This window comes from Lepidochelys olivacea (genome assembly GCF_965140295.1).
Source record: "Lepidochelys olivacea isolate rLepOli2 genome assembly, chromosome: 2".
Taxonomy (NCBI): Eukaryota; Metazoa; Chordata; order Testudines; family Cheloniidae; genus Lepidochelys; species Lepidochelys olivacea.
This window is the reverse complement of record NC_140412.1, coordinates 176,585,841-176,611,213: the sequence shown is the minus strand read 5'-3', so window position 1 is coordinate 176,611,213 and position 25,373 is coordinate 176,585,841. Positions and strand designations below refer to the sequence as shown.

Sequence of the window (25,373 nt, the reverse complement as noted above, 5' to 3'; positions counted from 1 at the left end):
TTCTTTCCTTCTATTCCTGCACCCTGAGGTGCAGAGGATATCCATCAGTTTCTGCCATGTATTTTAGTCTTGCGCTGGTCTGTTCAGGCTTCTGAGTGTCCTGCTGATGAATTTAGCTTCTTTCACTACTGTTCTATGTAATGTTTCTCTAGGTTACCTCTCTTGCCAGTTGGTATCCATGTTATCACTTAATGTGGAAGTCAAACTGATGGCATCCTTAAAGCACGTCCTAAATATGTCCATCCTTTTGCCACGTTTGATGCTTTAAGTTGGTGTGTTCTGCTTAGAATTTCTGACACTGTAGTAAACTTTAATAGATTCTGATCATCTTCTGTGGGCATTTACTTTGGAATAAGTTTAACTTCTTATCAATTGCTGTTGCAGATTTCCATGTCTCTGCTCCATAGAGCAGGACAGATATGATACCAGTATTAAAACAAACTGTATTTTTGTATCGGTGCTGATCATGCTACTTTTCCAAATCTTTTCAAGTTTATGAAAGTTGTTTGCTGCATTTGATATTTGTTGCTTGGCATCTAGCATGGTGTCACTATCACTGCACGTCTCGCTCCCCAGAGAAGTAAAATGACTGACTTCTGGTGTTTCTCGGTCTACTTTGGTGGTGGTTTTTGAAACACTGATAGCCATATATTTTGCCTGTAGTCTGCCTTATTTACTAAATAAGCTATAGGAGTACACATATTTTTTTAAAAATTGCAAGTCATATTTCATTTTTAGTAAATCATATAATAGTGATTTCTCTCTCCAACCTAAGTCTCGTTGTCTTTCCTTGTAAAGATAGTTCAGTGAAGGTTTGGCCACTGACTCCCTTCACCTAAAAAGGGAAAACCGCCTATTATTTGGTTTATCTGAAAATCTGACTAGTTGCCTAGATTTAGAAAGCAAATCAGCTGTCCACATTTGAGGTTCATAATCATAAAGAAATGCAATTTACCAGCAAGAGTCCTTTTTAAAAAAATAAACCATAGCAGTACATACAAAATATAACAATACTCTGGAACAGTAACAATATTGTAAAATCTTTATTTTGGATTTCTACCATACACACAAATGAAAAAGAATGAAATTAACAATACCAACACTAAGCTCAGTGCTAGAGAAATAATTGAACTGTAAGATTGCGCACTTAACTGAAATTGTCCATTTGTGACAATACTGTATGTACGCAGTAATATGCAACCAATCAATAAATCCTCAAGTGACAGGATGTGCAAAGCAGCTGTCTTTGTTTTCACCCCTCCTGTGTGTTGGTGCTCTCCACACACGAATGGTACACTGGAATATTCTGACCATCCCTGAGTTGCAAGGTGACATCCTGGAGACGCCAACTGATACAAACCAAAAGAGCATTTGACTTTAATTGACCAATTTCATACTGTGGTGATGTCAAGTATAAAAACACTAGGCAGCAAGAACGAAATCATTTAGTGTAATTAAATGTGCTTTAAAAAGGTTTGCAGGTATAAACCTCTAAAAGTCTCTTTCCTTGATGGCTTAACGAACCAAAAAACTACATATCATGGTTCTGCAAGACAAATAAAATCCTGACAGAGTGATGGCGTGTGGGTTTTTTTTTTTTTTTAAATAACTTCACCTGTCTTTTTCCTTTTACAGTCAGCCACTTCTGCCTATCAAGACTGCAACTAGGTAGTCCTTCGCTAATCTCTGGTATTGGATCTAGATCACATTGCTAAAGAATTATCCTGGTTAGGGAAGCTTTGACATCACATTGTCACTGAATGTGATTGTTGATACAAGTATAGAAGCCCAAGGAGGAGGCAAGTATGCAAAGAGAATAAAATGACTCATTTAGAGAGAGAGAGAGCCGTACTTCTGGGATACGCAAAGGTGCACCCTCTGCTCTTCAAAGTTCTGCTCCAAGCCCCCTTTCTGAGAGGACTATCAGTGTTAATCTGCCAGCCACGAAGAACTTTTTCCTCCTCCTTCAAGTATTCGTCCCTATGGGCGCTCCACTGTAGGAAGCGCACCCACCTGTGCGCTCTCGACGGGAGAATGCAAAGCCGTATCCGTGGACCTGCACCGAGCAGAACCTCGTGCCTCCATTGGCCTAACTGTGCCCACTGAAATAGCAGGCTGGCCAGAATACAAGAATTCCACTTTGTGAAAAATGTGTGAGGTTTCAGAATGTTTCCATTATGATGCAGAACAGAACAAAAAGACCTGTCAAAATTTTGACAGAGAGAGGGGGGGGAAAAAACCCAGAATAGCCAGGAGGTTAGAGCACTCATCTGGGGTGAATCAGGAAGATCAGGGACTTGAACCTGGGTCTTCCACATCCATGCAAGTGCCCTAACCATTGTGCCACTGGTTATAGGGGACTGTTCACTCTCTCTGGCTTTGATCAGAAATTCGATCCTAGGGCTAAGAAACCTTTCTGATGAAAACTAGGATAACAATAAATTAGGTAAACAGATAACATTTCTGTAAACAGTTTTGGTTTCAATCCATTAGCATTTCCTGAAAAAATGTTCTGTCAAAGTTCCTGAGCAGCTCTAGTCAGCAGTAGCCATTAACTTAAGTGAGAGTAGTGTCAGGCCAATGCTGATCACTTTTGAAAATCCCACACATACCATAATACAATTAGGTTGCTGCATCTTTGTATGATGAATCTATAGTCTGGTCACTCCAGGTCAAATCTGCAAATACTCCTATTTTCAAAAGTGACTTTAGACACTTTGGGGCCTAAGTTTCTTCTTTAAAAGTGATTTAAGCTGTGAAGCATGTGTCATTTTTTTTTTTTTTAAATACCACTTAGGAATCTAAGTCACTTTTGAAAATTTGACCTTCAGTGTCTTGTCATTGCTGTTTCTCTTTCTCGATTCTAGACTGTAAAGGCTTGTCTGCACATTATCAAGAACGATGTCAGGTAACTCAAATATAATATAGCTATTCCCAACGATGGCTTATGCTGTTGAATTTTATGGAGCAGATGAGACCTGTGTTTGAATCATTGTGATCTGGTTCAAGGACACATTCAGGTCTCATCTATTACAAAATGGAACTGTGTCACGAACCAACTACATTGTTACCATTTGCTTTGCACAAAGGGGCACAAATGTGGCCAAATACTTGTGTGATCAAGTTTTACTGGCATGAATGTTTCTGGGAAATACATTTTAAGTTTCACATGGGTATGTTTGGGGAGTGAATTTTAAATTTATCTATCTTAGGACTTGTCAAGACGAACAGTTAGAGTATGGCAAACTGGATGTCAATGTCTGGTGCAGCAGCATGCCACACGCTGTCTGTGTGGACTCCGCTACTGCGCCCTAAAAGTTCCCTAGATCAAAGTGCAGAATGAGGGTCCACGTGCACAGTTAGTGTGCTGTAGATTTACACCCCAGCTTGCTGCGCACTAACTGTCTAGATAAGCCCTTAGGCACTTATATACAGTGGTGAGCTGGAGCCGGTTCGCTAGAACCGGTTGTTAAATTGAGAAGCCCTTTTAGAACTGGTTGTTCCGCGAGGAACAAGCGGTTCTAAAAGGGCTTCTAAATTTAACTGGCCAAAAGTGACACCTTAGGCATCGACTCCATGGGTGCTCCAGCCCTGGAGCACCCAAGGGGAAAATTTGGTGGGTGCAGAGCACTCCCCACCCCAGCTCGCCTCCGCCTCCTCCCCTGAATACACTGCCCCGCTCTGCTTCTCCGCCCCCCCACAGCTTCCCGCGATACAGCAGTTTGTGCAGGAAGCCAGGGTGGGCTGAGAAGCAGGCGGCGGCTTCACACTCAGGCCTAGGGATGTGGAGGTGAGCTGGGGCGGGGGGGACAGAAGGAGGGGCCTCCGCCCGCGCCACAGCAGGTAACCGAGGGGGGGGTGCAGGGGAACCGCTCCCCGCCCCAGCTCACCTCCGCCACCCTCGGCCTGAGTGGGAAGCTGCCGCCTGCTTCTCAGCCCCCCCCCCCCCCCCCCGGCTTCCTGCCAAACAGCTGATTGGCAGGAAGCCGGGGGGAGGGGGGCGGGGAGGAGCAGAGCAGGGCGGCACGTTCAGGGGCGAAGACGATGCGGAGGTGAGCTGGGGCCGGGTGCGGGGCGGGGAGCTGCCAGTGGGTGCTCTGCACCCACCAAATTTTCCAGCACTCCAGCACTCGGGTGGCAGCTCTGGCTCTCAAACCCACTTGACCGTCTGGGTCCAAGCTCAGGTGGTGAGCCCATGTCTCTGCAAGATCCGCAGTGCCCACAGGGCTGTTTTGGGCGCATTCACTTGAGCTCCGCTAGCACAAGTCTGTTTACCAGTGCTGGAAGGCTCACTCCCAGCTGCAGCATAGACATACCCATCACGCCGTGGCATTGCTGTGCTCTGAGAAGAGTAGACGATATCACAGGTCTGTGATAAAAACTAAGGACAACCAGTGTTCAACCCGGTGCCCAAATATCTTTGCATTTTCTCTGTGTGTGAAGGGGAAGAAGGGGGTAAATTAGACTCAGTGGGCCAATTATGCACTCCAGTATACTGGGTTACAGTTAACAGAGGACAGTTTTCAGCACAAAGGTCTCAATCTAATGTCCTCATACTTTTGTATTCTTTGGATAAGAAATGTAAAATTATTGAATAGATATTGTCACTTCCATAATGACTGCATGTGAACACAATATTTCATAAGCTCGTCAAAGGCAGATTTCTTCCTTATTTCCATAATCTCAGCCATTTTGATGACTATAAACCAAAAATCTGGCCCTGCTGCCCTGGATTCTCCTCCTACCCTGAACACTCCACAGAGTACCCTTTTATTCATACTTACCAGTTAAGGGAGAGGTCTCTTACTGAATTGGTACGGAGATATCCAGCTGATTTTGTTCCAGATACTGGTATCTTTAACTGCAGATATAAAAGTTAGTTGAACACTTTTTCAATGACTGATGTTAGTGAAATGAATGTTTTATTCCTTTCTTAGTCAATAAGATAAAACTGAATCACTCCCAAAATTTTAACACAGACACGTCAGCTTTTCAGCACTTTCAAGAGTTTAAACTTTTTTAATGGGGTGTGAGTGTATTAATTTTGTCATACACATATCGGTGTTAAAAGAATGTTCCTGTTATGACTGCAACCATATAAAGAAAGTCACTTACTCTGAAATATTTGAGCTAACACCCTTTCTTTGCAAAGCACTAGGAGATCCAGGGATGACAAGTATTACATAAGAGTTTATTATAAGAAATACAGGCACGAAGGCTGGGATATTAAAAGCTACACTCCATTAAATTAAAGGGAATTGGGTATTAAAACCCTGCAGCAGCTTTAAAAATTCTACCATTAAAATACTGTAACTTAATAAATTAGGCTACAGCTGCACTATTGCATTTCTGCTAAAACATTCAGCATGGCTGAAGAAAATAAATGTGCTCTGTCTATTCTTGATAGACCATCAAAAATGGCAACTCCAAGCCTTCTCAAGCAGGTCTAGCTGGCAGGAGTTGGGCATGCTCTGGAGGTGGTACAATAGCCCTGGACCAAGCAAGACTCTCTCTGTCATGCTGTAGCAACCCACTCAGGCTGATGAAGGGTAGATTATTCACTGGTTTCATATCTCCGATGAAATAATGCTCATCATTATAGAGGGCACTGAGTGACATGGAGGATAAGAAAGCAGTTGGTTGGTCAGAGGAATGAAATGTGACTTCATCATTAGTCATTTAAATCTTTGTAACATTCTTAAAGATGACTTACAAAGGAAAAAATTAATTGGGGATTGCTGGATTCCCCTCTTCTGATCTATGTAAAGAAAGCTTGACGGTTTTTGTCTATGCTTTTTATATTGGAAATTCAGATCTTGCCTGGAAGACTCTAAGGGCAACTGGAGAACTAGGATATTCATAACATTACAGATATCATGCAAGTGGATCCTGATTTAATTGAAAGGGAAAGTGAATTTTATTCAGTCTGTTTAGAACTTGCTGCTTTTTATTTTCTTGGTTAACACCTTTAACTCAAATGCCCTACAGCCAGCTGGAAGAAGATATTTGTCAAAGATTCAACACCCTGTGCTCCTTTCATTAATGGCTTGAAAACTCTCAGGATGCAGCTGAAACCTCTAGCAAAAGCAGAGTAGACCAGACTAAATACGCTTGACTTTTTTTTTTTTTTTAGCCACTGGCTATCTACACCAGAGGTTCTCAACCACTGGTACATGAAGGTCTTCCAGGGGGTACATGAACTCATTTAGAGATTTGCCTAGTTTTACAACTGACTGCATAAAAAGCACTAGTGAGCACAAACTAAAATTTCATACAGACAATGACTTGTTTATACTGTTCTATATCCTACACACTGAAATGAAAGTACAATATTTATATTCCAGTTGACTTATTTTATAATCATATGGTAAAAATGAGAAAAGTAAGCAATTTTTCAGTAATTGTGTGCTGTGACACTTTTTTGTATTTTTATGTCTGATTTTGTAAGCAAGTAGTTTCCAAGTGAGGAGGAACTTGGAGGTAAGCAAGACAAATCAGACTCCTGAAAGGGGTACAATGGTTTGAAAAGATGGAGAGCCACTGATCTACCCTGATACAAAGCCCGAGGGCAGACACAGCATAAAAAGTTATCTTTATCAGTCTGGCTTCACTCTGCTTCAAACTAGTATAAGCTGTGATGGTGCTAGTCATACTTCACAGTTGTGCAACACATCCACACCAGGACTAACATTTTCAAAAGCACCCTCAGTGACTTATGTACATAAGCTACATTGAAAGTCAATTGGTCTTAGATGCCTAAGTGACGTAAGTACTTTTGAAAATTGTATCCTCTGGCTTTTTAGTGGCATAGCTACTCCAGTAGCTAAAAACCCGAAGGTAGGCAAGGCCTTATGTAAAAATAAAAAACAAGCAGAAAAAAAAATCCTTTTGGGTGGGGATGGCGAACCCTTTATACATCATAAAGAAGCATCAGTGGGTGCAAACACCATTTATTTTCCTGTAAGAAACTACTTAGCACAATATGAATGAGTAATTCTTGCTATTTCCTCCTCTACCATATTTCAAATCAAAAGACTTAGATGCCTTTGAAAGTCTCACCCTAAAAAGCACTCATCTAGGGGGCCTGTGCACCTAATTCACTTAGTTGCCTTTGAAAAATCTCCCCCTCACTCTCCTCCCCACCATTACTATACACTTAAAATCCATCTTTCACAGCCTTGTTTCACTGGCAGGCAGGCTCCCTGCTCTTACCTGTGCTCTGGCCATGTCAACGCGATTACTCTTGTCTGTCAGTCTGATGTTGTGAACTTTAAGAGGGGGAGCCCCCAGTGCCTCCAAGGCTGCAGGGTCATTCTTAAGCTGCTCAATAGCCAGCTGATAATACTGTGTCCTGGCAAAATTTTCTAGATCAAAGAAACAGACAGTTGTGGAAATAAGTCACTATGGGGTTGAAAAAACAAATAAAAGGAGACCTAAGGGGGGAGTAAGATACTTTTTTTTTTTTAAACCAACTTCTGTTGGTGAAAGACATGCGCCTTTGAGCTATAACTTGAAGAGCTCTGTGTAGCTCGAAAGCTTGTCTTTCACCAACAGAAGTTGGTTTAATGAAAGCTATTACCTCACCCATCTTGTCTCTCCCAAATTGGACTAACAAGGCTACAACAACACTGCAAATAAAAGAAATGACACCCCCCCCCCCCCGCACACACATTCTATAATAGTATACATATATATAAAATACACACACAGAAAACCCTCTAAAAAAGAATTCAACCCTATAAATAGTAATAACCAGCCATGAGATACCAGACATGATTCCTAAATCTAAGACTTTTACACTTGTGGATTGCCAAAAAGAGAATCCCAGGTCTGCACTACCCCCTTTCTCAGTGGTGACAGCAAACCGTTCTAAATGTGGGGAAAACAACTATTGACTAAAAATGATCCCAACCCCTAAATCAGAAACATTGCAGCAGAAGGAAAGTGTTATTCTGTAGCAAATTTAGGTGAAATAAGCCCTGGATTTAAGACCTTTCAAATGTCCTGCACATATTAAGAGTGGCATTATGGGCAAGTTTCCATGCTTTTCTGACGCTTGCAGAGCAGTAGGAGGTGCACTCAACAACGTTCTGAATGGATTCTAAACTTTATAGGGAATTCTGGAAAACATGTAGAAACTGAGAGAACTTCTTACATTGCTCTAGGATGGCAGTAGCAGCTGCTGCTACAGAAACTTTGTTTTAGGATTAAGCGAGGTTTAAGCAAAAGTCCCGACAACTAAAACACAAGTGGAGGAAACATTAATTTTAAAAGGGTATAATAAAACATATACAGTTGTCACCATCAAAGTCAATGTGCTCCCAGCTACTACTTCACAGTATGTGAAGTATAACAGCAAGGAACTACAGAGAAATAGTGTGGCAGCTGAGGTGATAACTGGAAAATATTCTTTCCAGTGGTGACCAATGTATTAAAATAGAACTGTTGGGGGGGAGGAGGGAACTAGTGGCCCTTCTAGTGCTAGAAAAATCTTTAAGCAAACTTTTCAAGCTGTGCGTGCTGACAGCGGGATTTTCAGATGTTCTCAGCACTGGCCTAGCTTCACTATCACTGACCTCAATGAGAAGAGGGTTAGGCTAACACGGAATACTTTTGAAAATCCTACCCTGAATATCTAGTTCCCACCTTAGATTTAAAACAGAGGACTCCAATCTTTTGTTTGTCCACCTCTTTATATTGCTCTGGGAGTGCAACGGGGTTGGAGGCTGTCCCCAGTTGACAAAGAAGACATAAATTAAAATATGTCTAGCCCAAGTTCTCCCATAGCCACTAATGAGGGCAGCAGCTGGCCATTTCCTGAGGGAGGACAGTCTCTTAGGGCCATGGATAGCAGTCAGCCAGGCTGCTTTCAAAACTTTGAGGCCATCCCCAACATAGAAGCAGACTCTGAATCGGGAAGCTGCAGCCTGTCCCCCTTCACCCTGCTTCTCAGCTGTGCACAGTAGACAGTGGTATCTCATGAATATCTTGCCTGAAGTATTAACATAAAATGCCTAACTGTGTGTGAACTTGTATATCTATAGCATCAACCCAGAGCAGGGGTTTCTAAAGGGCACAACAGTTGGCTATAAAGATAACTGTTTATCTCCTCACAGAGAGCCTGAAATTGGAGCTCAGGGGTTTGTAGTTACAAGAAACTTCCCGATTATTGTGTGTCTGAAACTATTTCAGCATGACACCAAACTTAAATGGTGGGAGCAGTGGAGGCGGTTGGGTTGTTTTCTCCCTGGCACTGTCTTTGGGGCTCTGACAAAGCAAAGAGAATCTTTGTAGAAAAGGTCCAGAACAGGAACAGTTATACATAGCAGATATATAAGGAAGTGATGTAAACCACTGGTACAGCAAAGAGAGAAGTCAGAGGATCCTAGAGTCCAATGCTACTTAGCTATTTAATGTACAATATGAAGGAAGTCCCAGAACTTCCTTGCACTTCAGTCATCTTGGCTGTACACATAAAGATGAGGAAGGGGAACCAGAACTTCATTGAATCCACATGATTGGTATTGGTGCTTAACAAGCCTTTACGGTTAGAGATATGAAACTGTATTAGCTTGTGAGTCAAAGTAGCAGCTTCTGTTTCTGTTTGATGCTAATGAAGAGGGTAACTCTCATTAAAGGCTGTACTTTAGTGATTAAAAGCCCAGTTGGCTTGTAATCAAAATATCAGAAACAGTATGTGGTTATCAATATCACACCAATGCAATGGTCCTTAATAGGCCATGCATATTTCATTTGAACACTGCATCAGACAATGGTTTTAATGATGATCAATAGCCACATAAATTATTTGGATTGTTCAGCTAAATGATTTGGGAAACTAAGGAGGAGTTTTCACTCACTCTGCTAATGAAAGTAAATCTATTTCAAGAGATGTTAAGAGAAAATGCTAATATCCCTGTTAAATCCAGCTTCTCTATTTTAAAACATGTCAGACTTCTCAATCTGCCTGAGTTGCAATTCAGAACTCAAGTGCATGAATTGTCCGAAATAGAAGACGGCTTTCCAATGTTGTCCAATTTGTTGTTAAAATATGTCAAATGAAGGGAAGGTTTCACAACTACTGAGGGCTTCATAAAGGGGTTTGGCCACTTTATGCAAGGCCACTTGATGCAAGGCTAGGCAAAAAGCAATATAAATGGATAGTAACTACAGTAGAACCTCAGAGTTATGAACCCCAGAGTTATGAATGGACCAGGCAACAAAGCATGTCATTTGGAACCAATCAGGCAGCAGCAGAGACCAAAAAAAGCAAACCCAGTATAGTATTGTGTTAAATGTAAACAACGACAAAAAAAAGTTTAAAAAAAAAATCTCACAAGGTAAGGAAACTGTTTCTGTGCTTGTTTCATTTAAATTAAGATTGATTAAAAGCAGCATTTTTCTTCTGCACAGTAAAGTTTCAAAGCTGTATTAAGTCAGTGTTCAGTTGTAAACTTTTGAAAGAACAACCATAATCTTTTGTTCAGAGTTACAAACATTTCAGAGTTACAAACAACGTCCATTCCTGAGGTGTTCAGAACTCTGAGGTTCTACTGTACAAGGGAAAAGCATGAGACCCAGTGGACTAGAGCGGTCAAATAAGTGGAAACCAAGCCTGTTGCTTCTGGACTACTAAATGTCTGGAAGTCAAATTTAGTAAAAAAGAAAATCCAATTGCTTGAACTAATAACGTTAATAATTCTCAGCCAATTAAATATAGCAAGTAGATCTGTCTGTCACCTAATTGACAGCATCATCTCTAGGCTTCCTTCTAAGGCTCCAATCCTGCAACATGCTGAGCACTCTTAACTGCTGTTGACTGTCTTCAACAGATGTTGATGCTCAGGACCTCACAAGATCCATTTTGAGGGAACGGCACCATAAACTGGATGTATTACAATTCTAACAGGTTCACATTTCCCTATTTAAGTGGTGGTCTCCTGCCCTTTCCCCCACATTTCCCAACAATGACCATTTTTAAAATCTAATTAAGAATAGAAACCTTCATCTGTTTTTAAATAAATCCTTCTGAGACTAAAGTAACCGTGCTTCAGAGAGAACTAGTATTGGAATTAAAGCCAAGGCTACAAAATGAGGGACATTGCACTGGCAGGTGTGATTAATAAAATCTTTTAAGCTCTGCTGCTCTTCCCTCCCATCCATGTTTATCAGAATCTGAACTATTCTTATTTGTCAACTGTACAAAGGGGAATGATGTGGAGAGGGCAGAAATAAGGTTGCTAATAGCAACAGGACTTACTTTGCATAAGATAATACATCACAGCACATCCCCCACCACTTAACAGCCCCAGATAAATAGCCATTTGCTGTAGTTTTCTTAAAGAGGCTGGCATTTTTCCCCCTAGAAAGAGAAAAAAGAGAGAGACACACACATTTATTGTATGAGAAAAACTAAGAGATTGGTTTGGGTTTTTTTGCCAAAGTTCTTTCAGTATCCCAGCAAAATAAGCCTGAATGAAATCACCGCATGTAGCAATCAAGCGCTCTCTGGGGCCCCACCGTGCATCCAGAGGAAATCTGTGATGAGAACGGAGCAAACTGGGCACCTAAGCAGGACAGAATATGTTTATTCACTTCCTTTTGCGATGCCACCACTTCACTAATTGCCAAGAAAAAAATGACCTCCCTGGTGTGGCTGATAGCCAGAAACAGAGCATATTGTTCTCGCGACTTACCATACATACTCAGTAACACAGTGCAAGTATTCAGGTTTGAGGGGCCAGATTTATCCCTAGTGTAACTCCCCTAAAGTAAATATGCTTGCACCGGAGTCAGTTTGGCCAGAAGTCTTAAGCTACAGAGCCAAGCTACAGCACTGCCAGTAAATATAATGTTGCTGAGGTTTGAGTTTGTTGGGCTTTTTTTTTTTAAGCCACTGGTAAACAGGAAGATTCTTGCAATCCTATTCTTCTCTAATCCTTTTCCTTTTACCATCCTGCCCATTTGATGAGTCATGGTTGTTGTATCTGTCTGAATGACACAGCAGAGTAACAACTACTTCCTAAAGAGTCAACCTAGTAGTTCTCTGGCTTGGTTACCGAAAAGTATTGCTAAACCATATGGCCAGGAGAGTCCTATCTAACGCTCTTCCCCAAGTCATTCCTTCAGCGCAGGATGGGCCATAAACAAGCATCTGAATAGCTGTTTCCTAAAGTGTTTCCATCACAAAAACGTGATAATGGACTGTTGGGGAGGGAACGGTCTGATGATAATTTCAAATGTCAAGCAGTCTTGTTGACTGAAGTGTGTAAATTTCTGGAGTTAATGTGGATGTTACTACTGGATGCTATGATAGGTTATAAAATTAGTGGTCTTAAAGGTTTCAAGCCCAAACCTTTGCCCTGCTGAAACTCTGCAAATGGACTGTTGGCTAAAGCTGTTTAGTGAAGCATAGCACAAAGCCAATTACAGAAATATGATTGAGACAAAGCCGCTTAATACATCTTATGAAAATTGTCTGCATATCTCCCAAGAATGCATTAGTCAGACCTTGCTTCACCTGAGGAACCACAGTTTCAGAGCGTGGAGTGACAAACAAAGGAACGCTTTTCCATACTGCTACGAGCTAGTGTGTGACATCAGCATGATGTCTGGTATGTTCCATATCCTGCCTCAGAGATTGATTATTTGCCTGAATTTCCTATCCTATCCCCTCAAATTTTCTAGCTGAGGGAAAGGAGGAATTTAATAATTAACCCAGATATCACTTTTGTCTATTGCCTAATGTGCATAAACAACTTGTAACTGGTTATTGTTACATTGTACCATAGCATTTTAAAGTCATCTTTGCCAATTAGATCACTATGTTGAAAAGTAATTTCTTACATGGAAGAACTGTCCTGAAATCAGAATATTACATAATACTTTTGTAGCCACAGCACTCTACAAGTCCTCCTATAATATAAATCTTCAGAAGAGCCCTCTTAAGTAGGCAAGTATGCTCATCATTTTACAGATGACGCAACTGAGGCAGAAACTTCATGTAACTTGAAGTACCCATAAGAAACCAGTTTCAGAGCTGAGAACAGGCCCCAGGTCTGCACTCAGAACATTAGAGCATACCAGCAATCCCAGCCTCTCCATCCTCCAACCCTGCCTATCCCACCTTTCCCATGCAGGCTGTTGCTGACTCGTTCGAAGAGACAATAGATTTTTGTTTGGTTTTGACTCCCCTCTCTAACTCTTGTCCCCTTCCTCTGTCATTGCCCCCTTCTCTAGCTCCTCTGCCTGCACAAGTGAGCCCCCATCTCCTCTTCTTCCTGACCTATATTTCCCCTAGTCTTGCTCACTTTTTCCCTCAACCTCGCATGCTACTCAAGTACCTCACAGAGAATGGAGATAATAAAATTCTTCTTGTTGAGAAGTGGTAATAGAGGATTCACAAGGGTGTACTCTTCTGAAAGGAAAAGCAGAACTTCTCCCAAATATATTTCTTAATGCAATTTTCTGCAAGAAATACCTCATGGTGTATGTTTGTGTAACTCACATTTCTTATTATGGCCGACTTGGTGTGCTACCCAGTTCTTTGTTCTTTCTTGTTCCCATCAGCCTATTAGGATGTTTGCTCAACCAGACATACAATAAACTGGCCAATGCTACCACTATTTTAGCAAAAAAAAAAATCTGTCTTTGATCTGGAAAGCTGATCATTGTGTAACATGCTGTGACCTGAGGCATTTGTTATGTTCCTTTCAAAACCGTGGCCTAGAACTGCCAGGCATAATTTTCTTCTTGCAGTGAAATTCAAGGTAATCGTATACAAATGTCTGTGCCTAGTGGGCACTGTTGATAGCTTGCTGAAGAAAATAGAAAGACACTGAAATCTAGAACCAGTAAGCATCATAAGTAATTCATATCAGTCTTGCATAAACTGTAGTCAAAGATCTGCTACTTGCAACCAAAATGTCTGTGGTTCATTAGGCATCACGGTCCGATCAATTCTCAAACAAGTGTTATGGAGAGAGAGAGCAAGAGGCATCCATGTCAATTAATGGGATACCATAACATCTGCTATAATATTCACCGTTCTTTACACCCAGTGGATCTGGTTATACATCTCTGCTAGGTCGCAGTCTACACAAAAAGTTCCCTCTTGTGAACTTCGAGGAAGCAAGAGGCTCAGCTGCTTAAATATCACTAATGATTTAAAAGATGAGATTCACAAATGCCACTTGGCAAGAGTGAATTATGAACTCAATAGTTACTGCAGCCCTCAATCACAACATCTATCTGAGGAACTTATATTCTCCCCCTCCCCCATCAGCAGAGTGTCTGAACACTTCACGATCTTCAACGGATCTATCCTCACACCACCCCTCTAATGGCAGAGCGGAGTTTCCCAAATCCTAGCCTAGCACCCTAACCCATCCTCCCACACACATCTTGTCTGTTGTGATGATATATCCCTGGGACAGTAAGTTACAGTAGGATATTCAAAAGGCCAAAGCTAGCTAGTTCTTTTTACTTCTGGGGGAATTCTGCACCACTGCACAGGCACAGAATTCTTTGCTTCCCTGCAGAAAAATGACTTCTGAGGGGAAGGAAAGGGAAGCCGCAAAAGTAGTTAGCTGCCCCTCCCCAGCAGCCTGGAGCAGCTGGCAGAGATGTAAATCAGCATGGAGGGGGTAGGGGGTTCACATGTGGGGAGATGACAATCACTGCCAGGGAGTGGGACTGAGCGGGCATGTGTCAGACAGTGAATGAAAGAGACCCTGGCTCGCTATTGCAGCACACCCAGCGTGGAGGGGCAGGGCTTTGAGGTGTTTGGAGGTAGGAGGAGGCAGGCTCTGTCCCCTCAGGCAGAGCATAATGTAGCAGCCTGTCTGCTTAGTCGTTCCCATTCTTAGTGAATTCCCCCAGGAGCATAAAACACATTGTAAATGTTTTAAGGCTTCTTTACATTGCCAGAGTGGTGTAAAGGTTCATAATTGTAAATGACAGTATGGCTTTATAAACTGTGAGTTTGATACCCCAGCCCTCACTAGCTTTTCAGTTGCCTATGATGTAATACTGAGCTAATGGCTGCATATATTTGTTGACTAATAACTAGAAATAAAGGATCAGACCTAGCTCCATTACTGTTTGACAAAGTGGATTTGGATATTTCCTCCAATGCTACACACTCCCATTCTCCATCCATTGTACTGCAGTTTAAATAAATTACCAAAATAATTAAAATTGGCGTGATTATATTTATATTATTTTGACAAATAAAATATGCAGAATTTTGCAATAATGTGTGCAGAATTTTTAATTTTTTTTGGCCCAGAATTCTCCCAGGAGAATCTTTTAAAGCATATTTTAACAAGTCTCCAAAAAGCTGAAAAGAGAATTCTGATCTCTCACTTCCTTAGGTAGCACCACAATTCAGTCAGCTACCATCTACACTGTAAGTGTATTAGACCATAAGTTTCTTGTCGTGTTGTCAGCTGATGGATGGTGCGATCAAGGCATGCACATGCAACAGGGGCTTTTGGAGAGAACTTTTCAATAGCAATTCAGGAACTTGTTTGTTGGGAAAACTACATCCTGCTGTGCCCCTGTTCTGTGGTAAGGGTGTAAATTTCCATGAAATTTTATTATTTCACTCACCAGGGGTTAATTTCCTTTCCCTAATCAGGATGACTACCTGTGAACTTTCAGGCTAAAAGATCCCATGAGAACATTTTACACCCTTAACCAAGCAATAACTGGTGATGTTTTAAGTGTGGTCTATAAAATACAAGTGAGAAATAGGATTTTGGGTTCCTGAACATGTATTAAGATATGAATATTAACAAAGACCAGTCGTCAGGATTGTCATGCTAGTTCTGCTAGCTATCTGTTTTTTTGCTAAGATTAATGAGGGGTGTGGAGGGAATCGTGCTTTGTGGAAAGTAGCAAACAACTTGGGAACCCTGTGGTCTGTAAAGGTATCTCGGAAAGAGAGAGAATGTACATGTCATTCACAGCACAGGGAGTAACAGTAACAAGGCGGAAACAATGAGTTTCTGAGAATCTAAGCCGGCCCTATAAGCACAGCAACCTGAAGTTAGGATATTGGCAATGAATATTTCTACTTCACTGTTACTGGCCATTTTCTATAAAGATGTCTTCACAGCTAGGGTAGGAATCTGTTAGACCACTAAAGGGCATGTGAGTCAGCTTGTGAAAAACAAATGCAGATTTCTTCACAATTACTATTGAAAAGCACAAGTTCCAAGAAGACTGACACAAAAGGAGGAAGTGACCTACTTTGCAGGAAGAGTCTTTAATTTTAATATCAAGAGGAAAGCTAGGTTGAGATTCATGCACATGAAAGAATACTGAATAGGCAGTATCAAAAAAATGGATGTATGGCTCTCACCAGAGAACCAGTCTGAAAGCACAGCCTTCTAATTGCTGGGCAACTTTATTTCACACAATCAAAATGTAATGTAAAGATCCAGGCCCAAGAGACGGTGGTGGTTAGGGTTCAGTTTGAAGCTGAGACCAACTCAGGTTTGGAGTTCTATAGCACTGAAATATAATAAGCCCAGAGTGGTGATAATTGCACAAGTTCATTTCAGCTCTCTCAAATGGTGGAATTCTCTCAAAAGCAGCTGTTCCCATGAGACTTTGGCTTGTTTTGAATCTGAGCTGGAGGACCTTTAGAGAGAAAGATGGTTGGCTTCAGGGAGGCCCTGACACTTGAGGAGGTTTAGATTTTAGACTCTGATATATATGCACCTCTCTGATTATTTATTTAAGACCTTTATCTTTCTATCTTCATTGAGGTTGGCCAAACATTCCTCCTCCTCCACAGGTGCGGTAGAGAGTAGCATTGAAACAAAGGGCACTTTCACCAGGGTGTGTGTGTATATAACATCTTATTTGTACATGTCTCAAATTACAATCACTGAAGTGACAAAACTCAGAATCTTAATTCTTTGGGGACAGGGGCTATCTTTTTGCAGTTTATACAGTTACTAGCACAGTAGAGCTCTGATCCATGACTGGGGTTCCAGGAACTAGTGCAATACAAATATAATAATGGAAGCAATCACACTGAAGACTGAGGGAGCTGCACAAAACCTAATGTAATCATTGCATTAATTCTCCGACCTGCTCACTGGCCCCATACTTGTGTGGAACACAAGCATACATAGGTGTGCCATAAATCCAGTCAGCCACTGGAAACAGTGCTGTTTTAAATGAGCAGAGTGGCACCTGCACTTTCTCTGTGGCCAAATGTTGAGATCTGAGGCATTTGGTGTCGGAAATCAGGTGACTTATTTAGGTGCCCAAGTATGCTCTGAGTGCCTACATTCAGGAAGCTGACACTATGTCCTACTCATTTTTTTGAAAATCCCTCTGCCTCTTCAATTCAGCAACTCTCTGAATTAGAACTTGATCAGGTTACAGAGTCAACTTTTGGGAAAACAAGTCACTTAGGTATGGAGGACACACAAGATCAGGGAGATGGCCAGGAAACCCCACATACTGTACATCTCCTCATGTATTTCACTCTTACCAGCTAGTGACAAATTCAGCTTACCCAAAAGAATGAGATGGAAATAACTGTCCATGACTCTTGTAAGACGAAACAGTGAGTTGTTTGGTATGTACAAGGCAGCTGGGTCTGATCCGGTTTCTCTCCCAATAACGTATCTGGAGACACCGGGCTTCAGAGATGGCTTGTTGGTAATGCCCACAAAATACTTTCTTCCACGGTGTTGTCACTTAGCGGGGGAAGTATAAGTAGATGCAATAGGTCTGCTTCAACAGTAATATTTTAATTCACTGTTTTTCCGCATATCTTCACTGACATTGTGCTAGTGCATTTTGAAATGCAAATGCAGACTTTGCACAAGTTACTTACCTTGAGCAAAAGCTCAATCACTTAAGTTTACAGACTATCAACATGAAGAGTAACAAGGGGTGGTTTTTTTTTTTAATTCTTCCCCATCCCGTTTCGGGAGGAGTACTTTTGACTTTTACAGAAGTAGATATGCTGACTTGACTTTGAAATATTCTTACCAGGGGTCCACAGACTCTTCTCTAGAAGCTGAAAATGCTTCCAAGGGTTAGCTCTCCATATAACAGGGAGATAACTAGACCCCAATTGGTGAAAGGATTGTGTGCTCTTTCTGGTGAATTTTAGCCTATTTTCTGCCTTCTATCTCTAGTTAATTAACTATAATATCTAGGGTAGCCAACATAATTATTAAGAATTCATAATAGCCACCCATCCCTCTATCAACTCTTGCAGATATAGCACACCTAGGGAAATGCACTAAAATATAGGAGCATGAATGCATCATTAAATAAGCTAAAGATGGGTTTCTTTTCCATTTTCCCCTCCAACTTTTTTAGCTTTCTTCCTCCTCCCTCCCTCAACCTCTTCTCCTTTATGTGCACTTTCATATTCTCTCTCATCTTCATTTATTTTTATTCATTGTCTTTCATAACCTCCTTCCTTACCTCCCCCACCATTACCTGCTGTTCCCTCTCTTTTATTTATATATATGTGTGTGTCTGTCTGTATGTATGTGTATATACATGTATGTTATGCTGTCTCCTTTCCTTTTCTTTCCCTCAGCTTTCTGTATTCACACCATCCCCCATGTATTCACTCCTTCCCTAGACTACTCTTCTATTCTTCATTGGCTTTCTCCCATTTCTCAGACTTTTTCTTTCTTCTAGTGCTACCTATCCCCCTTTCCATTCACTGCTGTGCCTTCCCCCCTCCTTAGTCTTGCCAGGCCCCAAGTTACCCTTCTGTAAAATGGATTTTGTCTACCTCAGTGGGGACAAGGGGACCAAATCCTTCTGTTTTTTCTCCCAAATCCCACTGATGCACAAAGGTTCCATCTCTAAATTTGCAAAGTGCTTTCAGATCCTAAGATGAAAGGCTTATGTACAGATTAGAGCAGGAGAGGAGGGGGGTCCACCGTCGACATTTCTGAAGATAAATACATCTACCACTTACCCATATTGAAACACTATGGATATACTGTAAAGACCTGAAAATAGGATGTGTTACAGGAGAAGCAGGATAATTATAGCTGTAGTGTGACCCATATTTGCTGTTATTAGAGAATGGCATTATAGGTTAATACCTACTAATCTGTCATTAGCAGTCCTAACTGTGTGCCTCTGTTTAAAAAAAAACAAAAACATTAGCTTCTTGTGTTTAAAGGTGAATTACAAAAGATTTAAAGAGTAAGATTTCAGAACAGGAAGAAAGTACTTGTTGTAGTCAGATTTTAAAATGTAACTGGTATGTGTACTTGAACAATATTTGAGATGTTTACCTGAGAAGTCTAAGGTGCAGACTTCCTGGTTTCTCTGCAAGCACGTGTGACATCACAAGAACTATACCCAAAGCTTTGAAAGAATCACTCTGTTCTAAACACTTAATTTAATTCCCTAAATGCCCATGAAAACTGAACAGATACCAACTTGCCAGGCACGTCTATCACAGAACCAGTGAAACATTCCTGCCACGTATTGGCTCTAACAAGAGCCAGTGTCAAAGCACAGCTCTCAAATTACCATAGGAAACTTACTTAGGAAAATGGTGATTATGTTACTTTAGCAACTATCTTGTGCTGTAGATATGAGAGGAAAAATACTGCTTAACAGGAGCTTGAGAGAGATGGTCTGTCAAGCAAGGGACACTTTCATAATGTGATGTATGCATACATCTTATTTGTCCACAGCTCCCTAGAATATGATCACTGAATCTGCAAGACGAGTGATAATTTAAGAGTTCGTAAACCAGTTGAGTGAGAAATCAAAGAAGCTGCAGTGCTTTGAATGCAGTAATAGCTATTTAGTGCTCGGATCTGCTCACTGACTAGCCATCTGTGTCCAATACATGATGTGCTACATATACTGATCCAAAATTAAAGGCATTGAGATGCATATATTTTTAATTCAGCAAATACAATCCCAATATGGAAAAATATATAAACAGAAAAGATTTATAAATTACTGTAAAATGATAAATTTTACAATAAAGAGCAAGAAAAACTGAAGAAATTAAAAATTACATATTTCTTTTGGAGAAGTGCCAAGAAGCACCAACAAAAGATCCTGACTAAAGCTGGTCAGGAACTGTCCAAAGGAACAGCTTTTTCATGGAAGATATGGATTCATCCCAATCAATACGTTTGATGGAAATGTATCTATTTAGAAAAAGTTCCTATGGAACACTGGCCAGGGGTCCAACAGAACCCTGCCTAGTTTGCTGCTGGAGACCCCAGGGTTTCCAGGGTCCCTGCTATGGAATCAGGACCCTGGAAGCCCAGATTCAATACTAGCAACATCTATTACAGAAAAAATAGGATTTAGCAAAAATAGAGCTTAAATATATTGCAATTTAAAAATAAGTCTGAAACATCAGCAACATGACATGGTTAACAGGGAATGTGACCTAGAAACACACTACTCTAAGCAGAGAGGCAGCTACTCTATCATATATTTAGAAAATTCCTCTACAACCTCAGGTACTTCGTTCAGACAGACTGAAGTTGGGAAGTTCATAGACTGAGCTTGTGAGATCAGATGTGAAGGTCAAAGAGGAGCAGGAAAGTGGCAAGGAAACTACCCCACACACGTCTGGCCATTTTTCACACGCTCAACATCTGTTGTCAGTACCTTGACTTAATCTAAAGAATGATATAACTTCATTCATGGACCATGTAAGGAAAAGGGTGTGTTGGTCGCCAAAAGGCAGCTGGTTCTGAGTCAGCTTCTCTCCATAAAAGGAAGCATTTCAGAAATGTATTGTTACATTATTTTTATGGCCTCTTCATTTATTCATTGAATCTTAGATACTTGTGTGGCCTCAAATGCCATAGTATCTAAGCAACTCATAATCTTCAATGTCCTCACTACACCCCTCTGAGTTAACTCCCCATTTGCAGATGGGGAATTGAGACCGAGAGAGACTAAGGGTACACCTATGTGGCTAGTGGCGGTGAGCCTCCGCCCACATTGACAAACCCAGATTTGTGGAGCGTCTAGCAATAGCTACGTAGACAACATATTTAAGTTGCATCTTGGGCTACAGCTCAGGCTCTGAAGCTTTCTTTCCCCGCCCCTCCACCCCCCCAGCTATTTTTAGCACCGTAGTGCAAGCCCAATTTGGTTGTCCCAGGCTCGGAGGCTAACGCAGCTGGGGGCTGTGGAACGTACCCTCAGTGACTTGCTCAAAGTCACACAGGAAGTCTATGGCAGGGGCAAGAAATTGAATCTGGGTCTCCTGGGCTAGTGATTAGGACAGTCACACTGGTCTCCTCCTTCCTCTCCCGCAATGACGCTTACCACCCTGCGAAAGAGGCCCCTTGCCGAACAAAGACAGAGTTCACTTTTTACAGTGAAGTTACATTAGGCAGATGGAACCTCGGCTCCTTGATGGAACTATTACAATTTTACCCCAGCCCAGGATCTGACCCCCAATCTAAAGTATTACAGTCCTGTTTCGGGGTCTGCAAACAGCATGGCACATTCTTAAATATTGTAAGTGGGTAAGATTTTCAAAAGTGGCAAGTCAGTTGTGGGGCCCCAGTTTGTGGGTGCTCAACCTAAGATATCTTAAAGGGGCTTGATTTTCAGAAAGCACTGAACAGTTTGAAACTAGGCCCTTGACACTCTCTCAAGTCAGGCACCCAAATGTAGTTGCATTTGAATAGGCTAGCCAATGGCATTTATTATTCCCCTTATATCAATGCTATAAAACTTCCAAGCATTTGTTTCTTGGGTTTTAAATGTTTGTTCATCATAAATTCCAGTATTTACAAATAAGTTTGTCCATAAGGTGTGTTTATACTCTATTCCAAAAGAACGTTTAAGTTAGCTGGAAATCATTCCTTTAATTACAGTGGAAGAGACTCATCCCCACAGACATCCCAAATTGAAGACTGTACAGGAAACACTTTTGTTTTCCACCATAAAGAGATAAATATTTCCATATGTATGTTTTCTTATTTTTCCTGATCTCCTGTTCAATCCCATACTGCCATCTCCACATTTCTGCGGGTGCAGAGAGCTGAGATGGTGATACAATCACTATAGAAAAATGTTGTTTTAAAAGATCTCAAATTAGATATGAAAGCATTTGATACAAAAAAAGAAGTGTCTGTGTCCCATTAAGTATTACATCTATTTATGCCTTAGGTAATTCATATGGAGGAAGTGAAGGTTGGGCAGGGAGCTGTCAGGACTCCTGGGTTTTATTCTCAGTTCTGGTTCTGACTGACTCACTACGTAGCTCTGGCCAAAATCTTAACCTTTCTGTGTCTTAGTAACCACGTGTAGAAACGGGCATACTAATGCTTACTGTTGGGATTGTTTGTGAGGCTTCTGTGTATGTAAAGTGCTTTGAGTTCCTAGAAGGAAACCCTTTTGAGTGTGAGTTGTTTAAGTATAATATGTACATTATAAAGGGACACAACTGCTTGCTTCAGCAGCAAAATATAATAATTGCCCATGGAGGGGGGAAGGAAATGGGACACCTTGAAAATAAAAATCAAATGGCATGGAGGTATGTTATTAAAGGAGCAGAATAATTATAGTAGCTGTAGTTTGTACTTATTAAAGAACTGACGAGCCTGTAAACACTTTGTTACTAATCAGTGACTATGTTTCTTAATTGTATTCCTCTGTAGACAGGCACAAATGCAAAGGTGGGGAAAACAGTCACACCTTCTTTTAAGTCAGTTTGGAAGCTTAATGTGTTTGTTTTTTTCATCGCTTGGTAATCTGTTTGTGTACTTCCTGCTAGTATCTCTTCCAATTGGTTCTTCCCTAATTAACATAATCTAGCTCTTATATAGAACTATTTCATCAGTAGATTTCAAAGATCTTTACAAAGGATGTCCATACCATGAGCCCCATTTTACAGATGGGGAAACTGAAGCACAGATTGGTGATGTGACTTGCTCAAGGTCAAGGTCAAGCAGCAGAGCCAGGAGTAGAAACCAAGTCTCCCCAGTCCGAATCCAGTGCTCTAACCGGTGGGCCACTCTGCTCTAGGGACATAAGAAATAACAGGCCATATTCAGACATGGTGGAAGTAGGAGCAACTTCATTGAAGCCTCAATTGATTCCAGTAGAGTTGCATCTGTTTATATCACAGCAGAATTTGTTCTATTGTGTCTTGTCTTCTTCCTCTCTGAGTTTATGCAGATGACAAAAGAAAATTGGGGGCGGGAAGCAATTGTTTGCCTGCTTCTTCAAAAAAAAAACCATACACTCTCTAAAGTAGACAGATGCCTTAAAACCAGATCCAGGCCATCAATTCATCTTTTGAGTTCAGCTGAAGCATATAAAACACTCTCAGGCTCTGCTCTAATGGTTTTTGACATTGTCAGGCCCCATTCAGTGAACTACTGCCTTCTAACCAACTTGACAGCAACTATTGTTCTACATTTATTAATACCACACGTGCTATCTTCAGAATGACATATTCCAAGGCCAGGCCTCAGCTGTGCTCAGCTCTTACTGCAACAATGTAAGACAACTGCGCAGGCCTCCTGCTGATAAAAAATAAATAAATAAAATTAAAATAACTGCTTTTAACGTGCGACTGACTCATCTTTTTACATTTCAATCACTAATTTCTTCCCAGTGCCTTGAAATTCTGACCATCTCTTCTTATAAGTTTTCTTTTTTGGCTTCTCAAGGCAAGGGTTCTCTTCAGTCCTTTCAGGGTTTGTTTATATGTTTAAATAAACTCAAGTTCCAGAAATGTGAATCTACAAAATAATTAAACTTCAGAATATTTTTACCCCCTTTTATTTTAATGTAGATGCTTTTCTACAAGGATCCTAGTCTCTGCTACAGGTTTTTTTTTAATTCAATGAATTGTTTACTTTATCAATAATCTGTTGATGCACATCACAGAACCAGACGTGTTTGGTTAGCAGCGGGGGGAAATCAATAACGTCAAGCATTTGGCAGCTTTGTGCAGAGGAAATCATTTGTATTCTTGGTTTAAATCGATGACCCTGGGTTTTTTTTGCTGCTCCAACAGGAAATTACAATTTCATTTCTTTGGATAGTGTCTTCTGCAATACACTTGCACATGTTCAGGGGAATACAATACAGTAGCCCTAGTAAGTGCTTCTGTGGTGATGTTTTGTTTTAATTTTAAAGACAATGTATTCTACAAACTATACTACACTTTGGTACACAGATCTCCAAGCTGCAGACACTTTGTTTTATCATGAATATTCTTCCAAATAATCAAAGTATCGGAGAGACTTCTCAGTTTCTAAAAGCACTATCCAAAGGTGAAGAAAAGCCCTTTAGACAGGATTTAATAACTAGCCAATGAATTACACTGCATGCAAAGCAACATCTTTGCAAGTCAGCAAGATGCTCTAGTATTCCAAATGTAACCTGCCATCCCCTGTGATAAAAATTTCAGTTGCAATCCTTTCACGCTACTCAGACCAACTGATGCCAGTGTGGATGAGCAATACTGGTGTTCACTTGAAGCGTGAGAGAGAAATTTAGCTCTAAAGTGTTAAGTTCAATTTTATGAAAACACCAGTCTCCTCTAGCTACCCTACATTATACACTAAACACTTAAAACCCTGCTGCTCTTGTCAACGTCTTACCCCTACTTCCCATAATGCTCTTCCAAAGAGGTAAAATTGTTGGAATCTATGGTAATACGTAAAGCACCAACACTTAGGCTTGACCAATCTCTTAGCTTTTCCTCTCATCAGGTTTGTATCCGCCATTTCCTACTAGGTGCTGAAGTTGGCAGACACAATTGCCTCCCCCTTTCAGCCGGTGTTCATCACTTTCCTGCAATGTGAAAAGACTGCCAACTCTGACGTTTGGTATTCCCAGGCAACGCCCAAAACCGAGTACTCTAGCTTGTCGTACAATAGAATGGTATTGCCTTACTGGCAGGGCTGGGTTCTCCTTGCACTTCACTCTGCCCATTACTCATCAAAACAACTTTTGACTCTGAAAAACACTTTTATAACCTTGGGAATCTTTTCATCTGTTCAACAGGTTGGATCAAGATTAGATAGAATAAAATATTAATTGTTAAACATAGCCCCCACCTTCCCCATTTACTATGTACCTTACTGCCTTTTTTTCATCTTGTTTGTAGCAGCCCTTCTATGCTCCCTCTTCTTCTGGCACAAAGTAGAAATACTCGTTTTCAGGGGGTATTTCAAAATTATTATTAGCTACGTCATGGCTGGCCTCTCCTGATGTAACACACCAGTTCCATTCTGCTTGGAGTATGCAAACTGGAAGCAACACACTGCTGTTAATCCCCTATTTTGTTTGTTGTAAATTCTCAGGCCTAAGGCTGGCCACCCTGATCCCTCTCTAAGATGGTTTAATAGCTTGTAGTAGAA

General features: G+C 40.9%; 1 protein-coding gene across 4 annotated transcripts in view; it reads right to left on the bottom strand.

Moving 5' to 3' along the window:
- Nucleotides 1-1,024: 1,024 nt before the first annotated feature.
- The window catches only part of COA1 (cytochrome c oxidase assembly factor 1), a 67,927-nt gene continuing 43,578 nt past the window's right edge, over nt 1,025-25,373 (bottom strand). For 3 of the 4 annotated variants that reach the window (XM_084619091.1, XM_084619092.1, XM_084619089.1), the window contains 4 exons: nt 11,261-11,362; nt 7,213-7,364; nt 4,785-4,861; nt 1,025-1,349 (listed from right to left, as the gene is read on the bottom strand). In XM_084619091.1, coding sequence (XP_084475217.1) covers nt 1,253-1,349; nt 4,785-4,861; nt 7,213-7,364; nt 11,261-11,354 — 420 coding nt within the window. In that variant the 5' untranslated portion in view covers nt 11,355-11,362 and the 3' untranslated portion in view covers nt 1,025-1,252. Of the gene's footprint in view, nt 1,350-4,784; nt 4,862-7,212; nt 7,365-11,260; nt 11,363-22,872; nt 23,019-25,373 lie in introns of all 4 variants that reach the window. The other variant, XM_084619090.1, reaches the window with a different exon arrangement.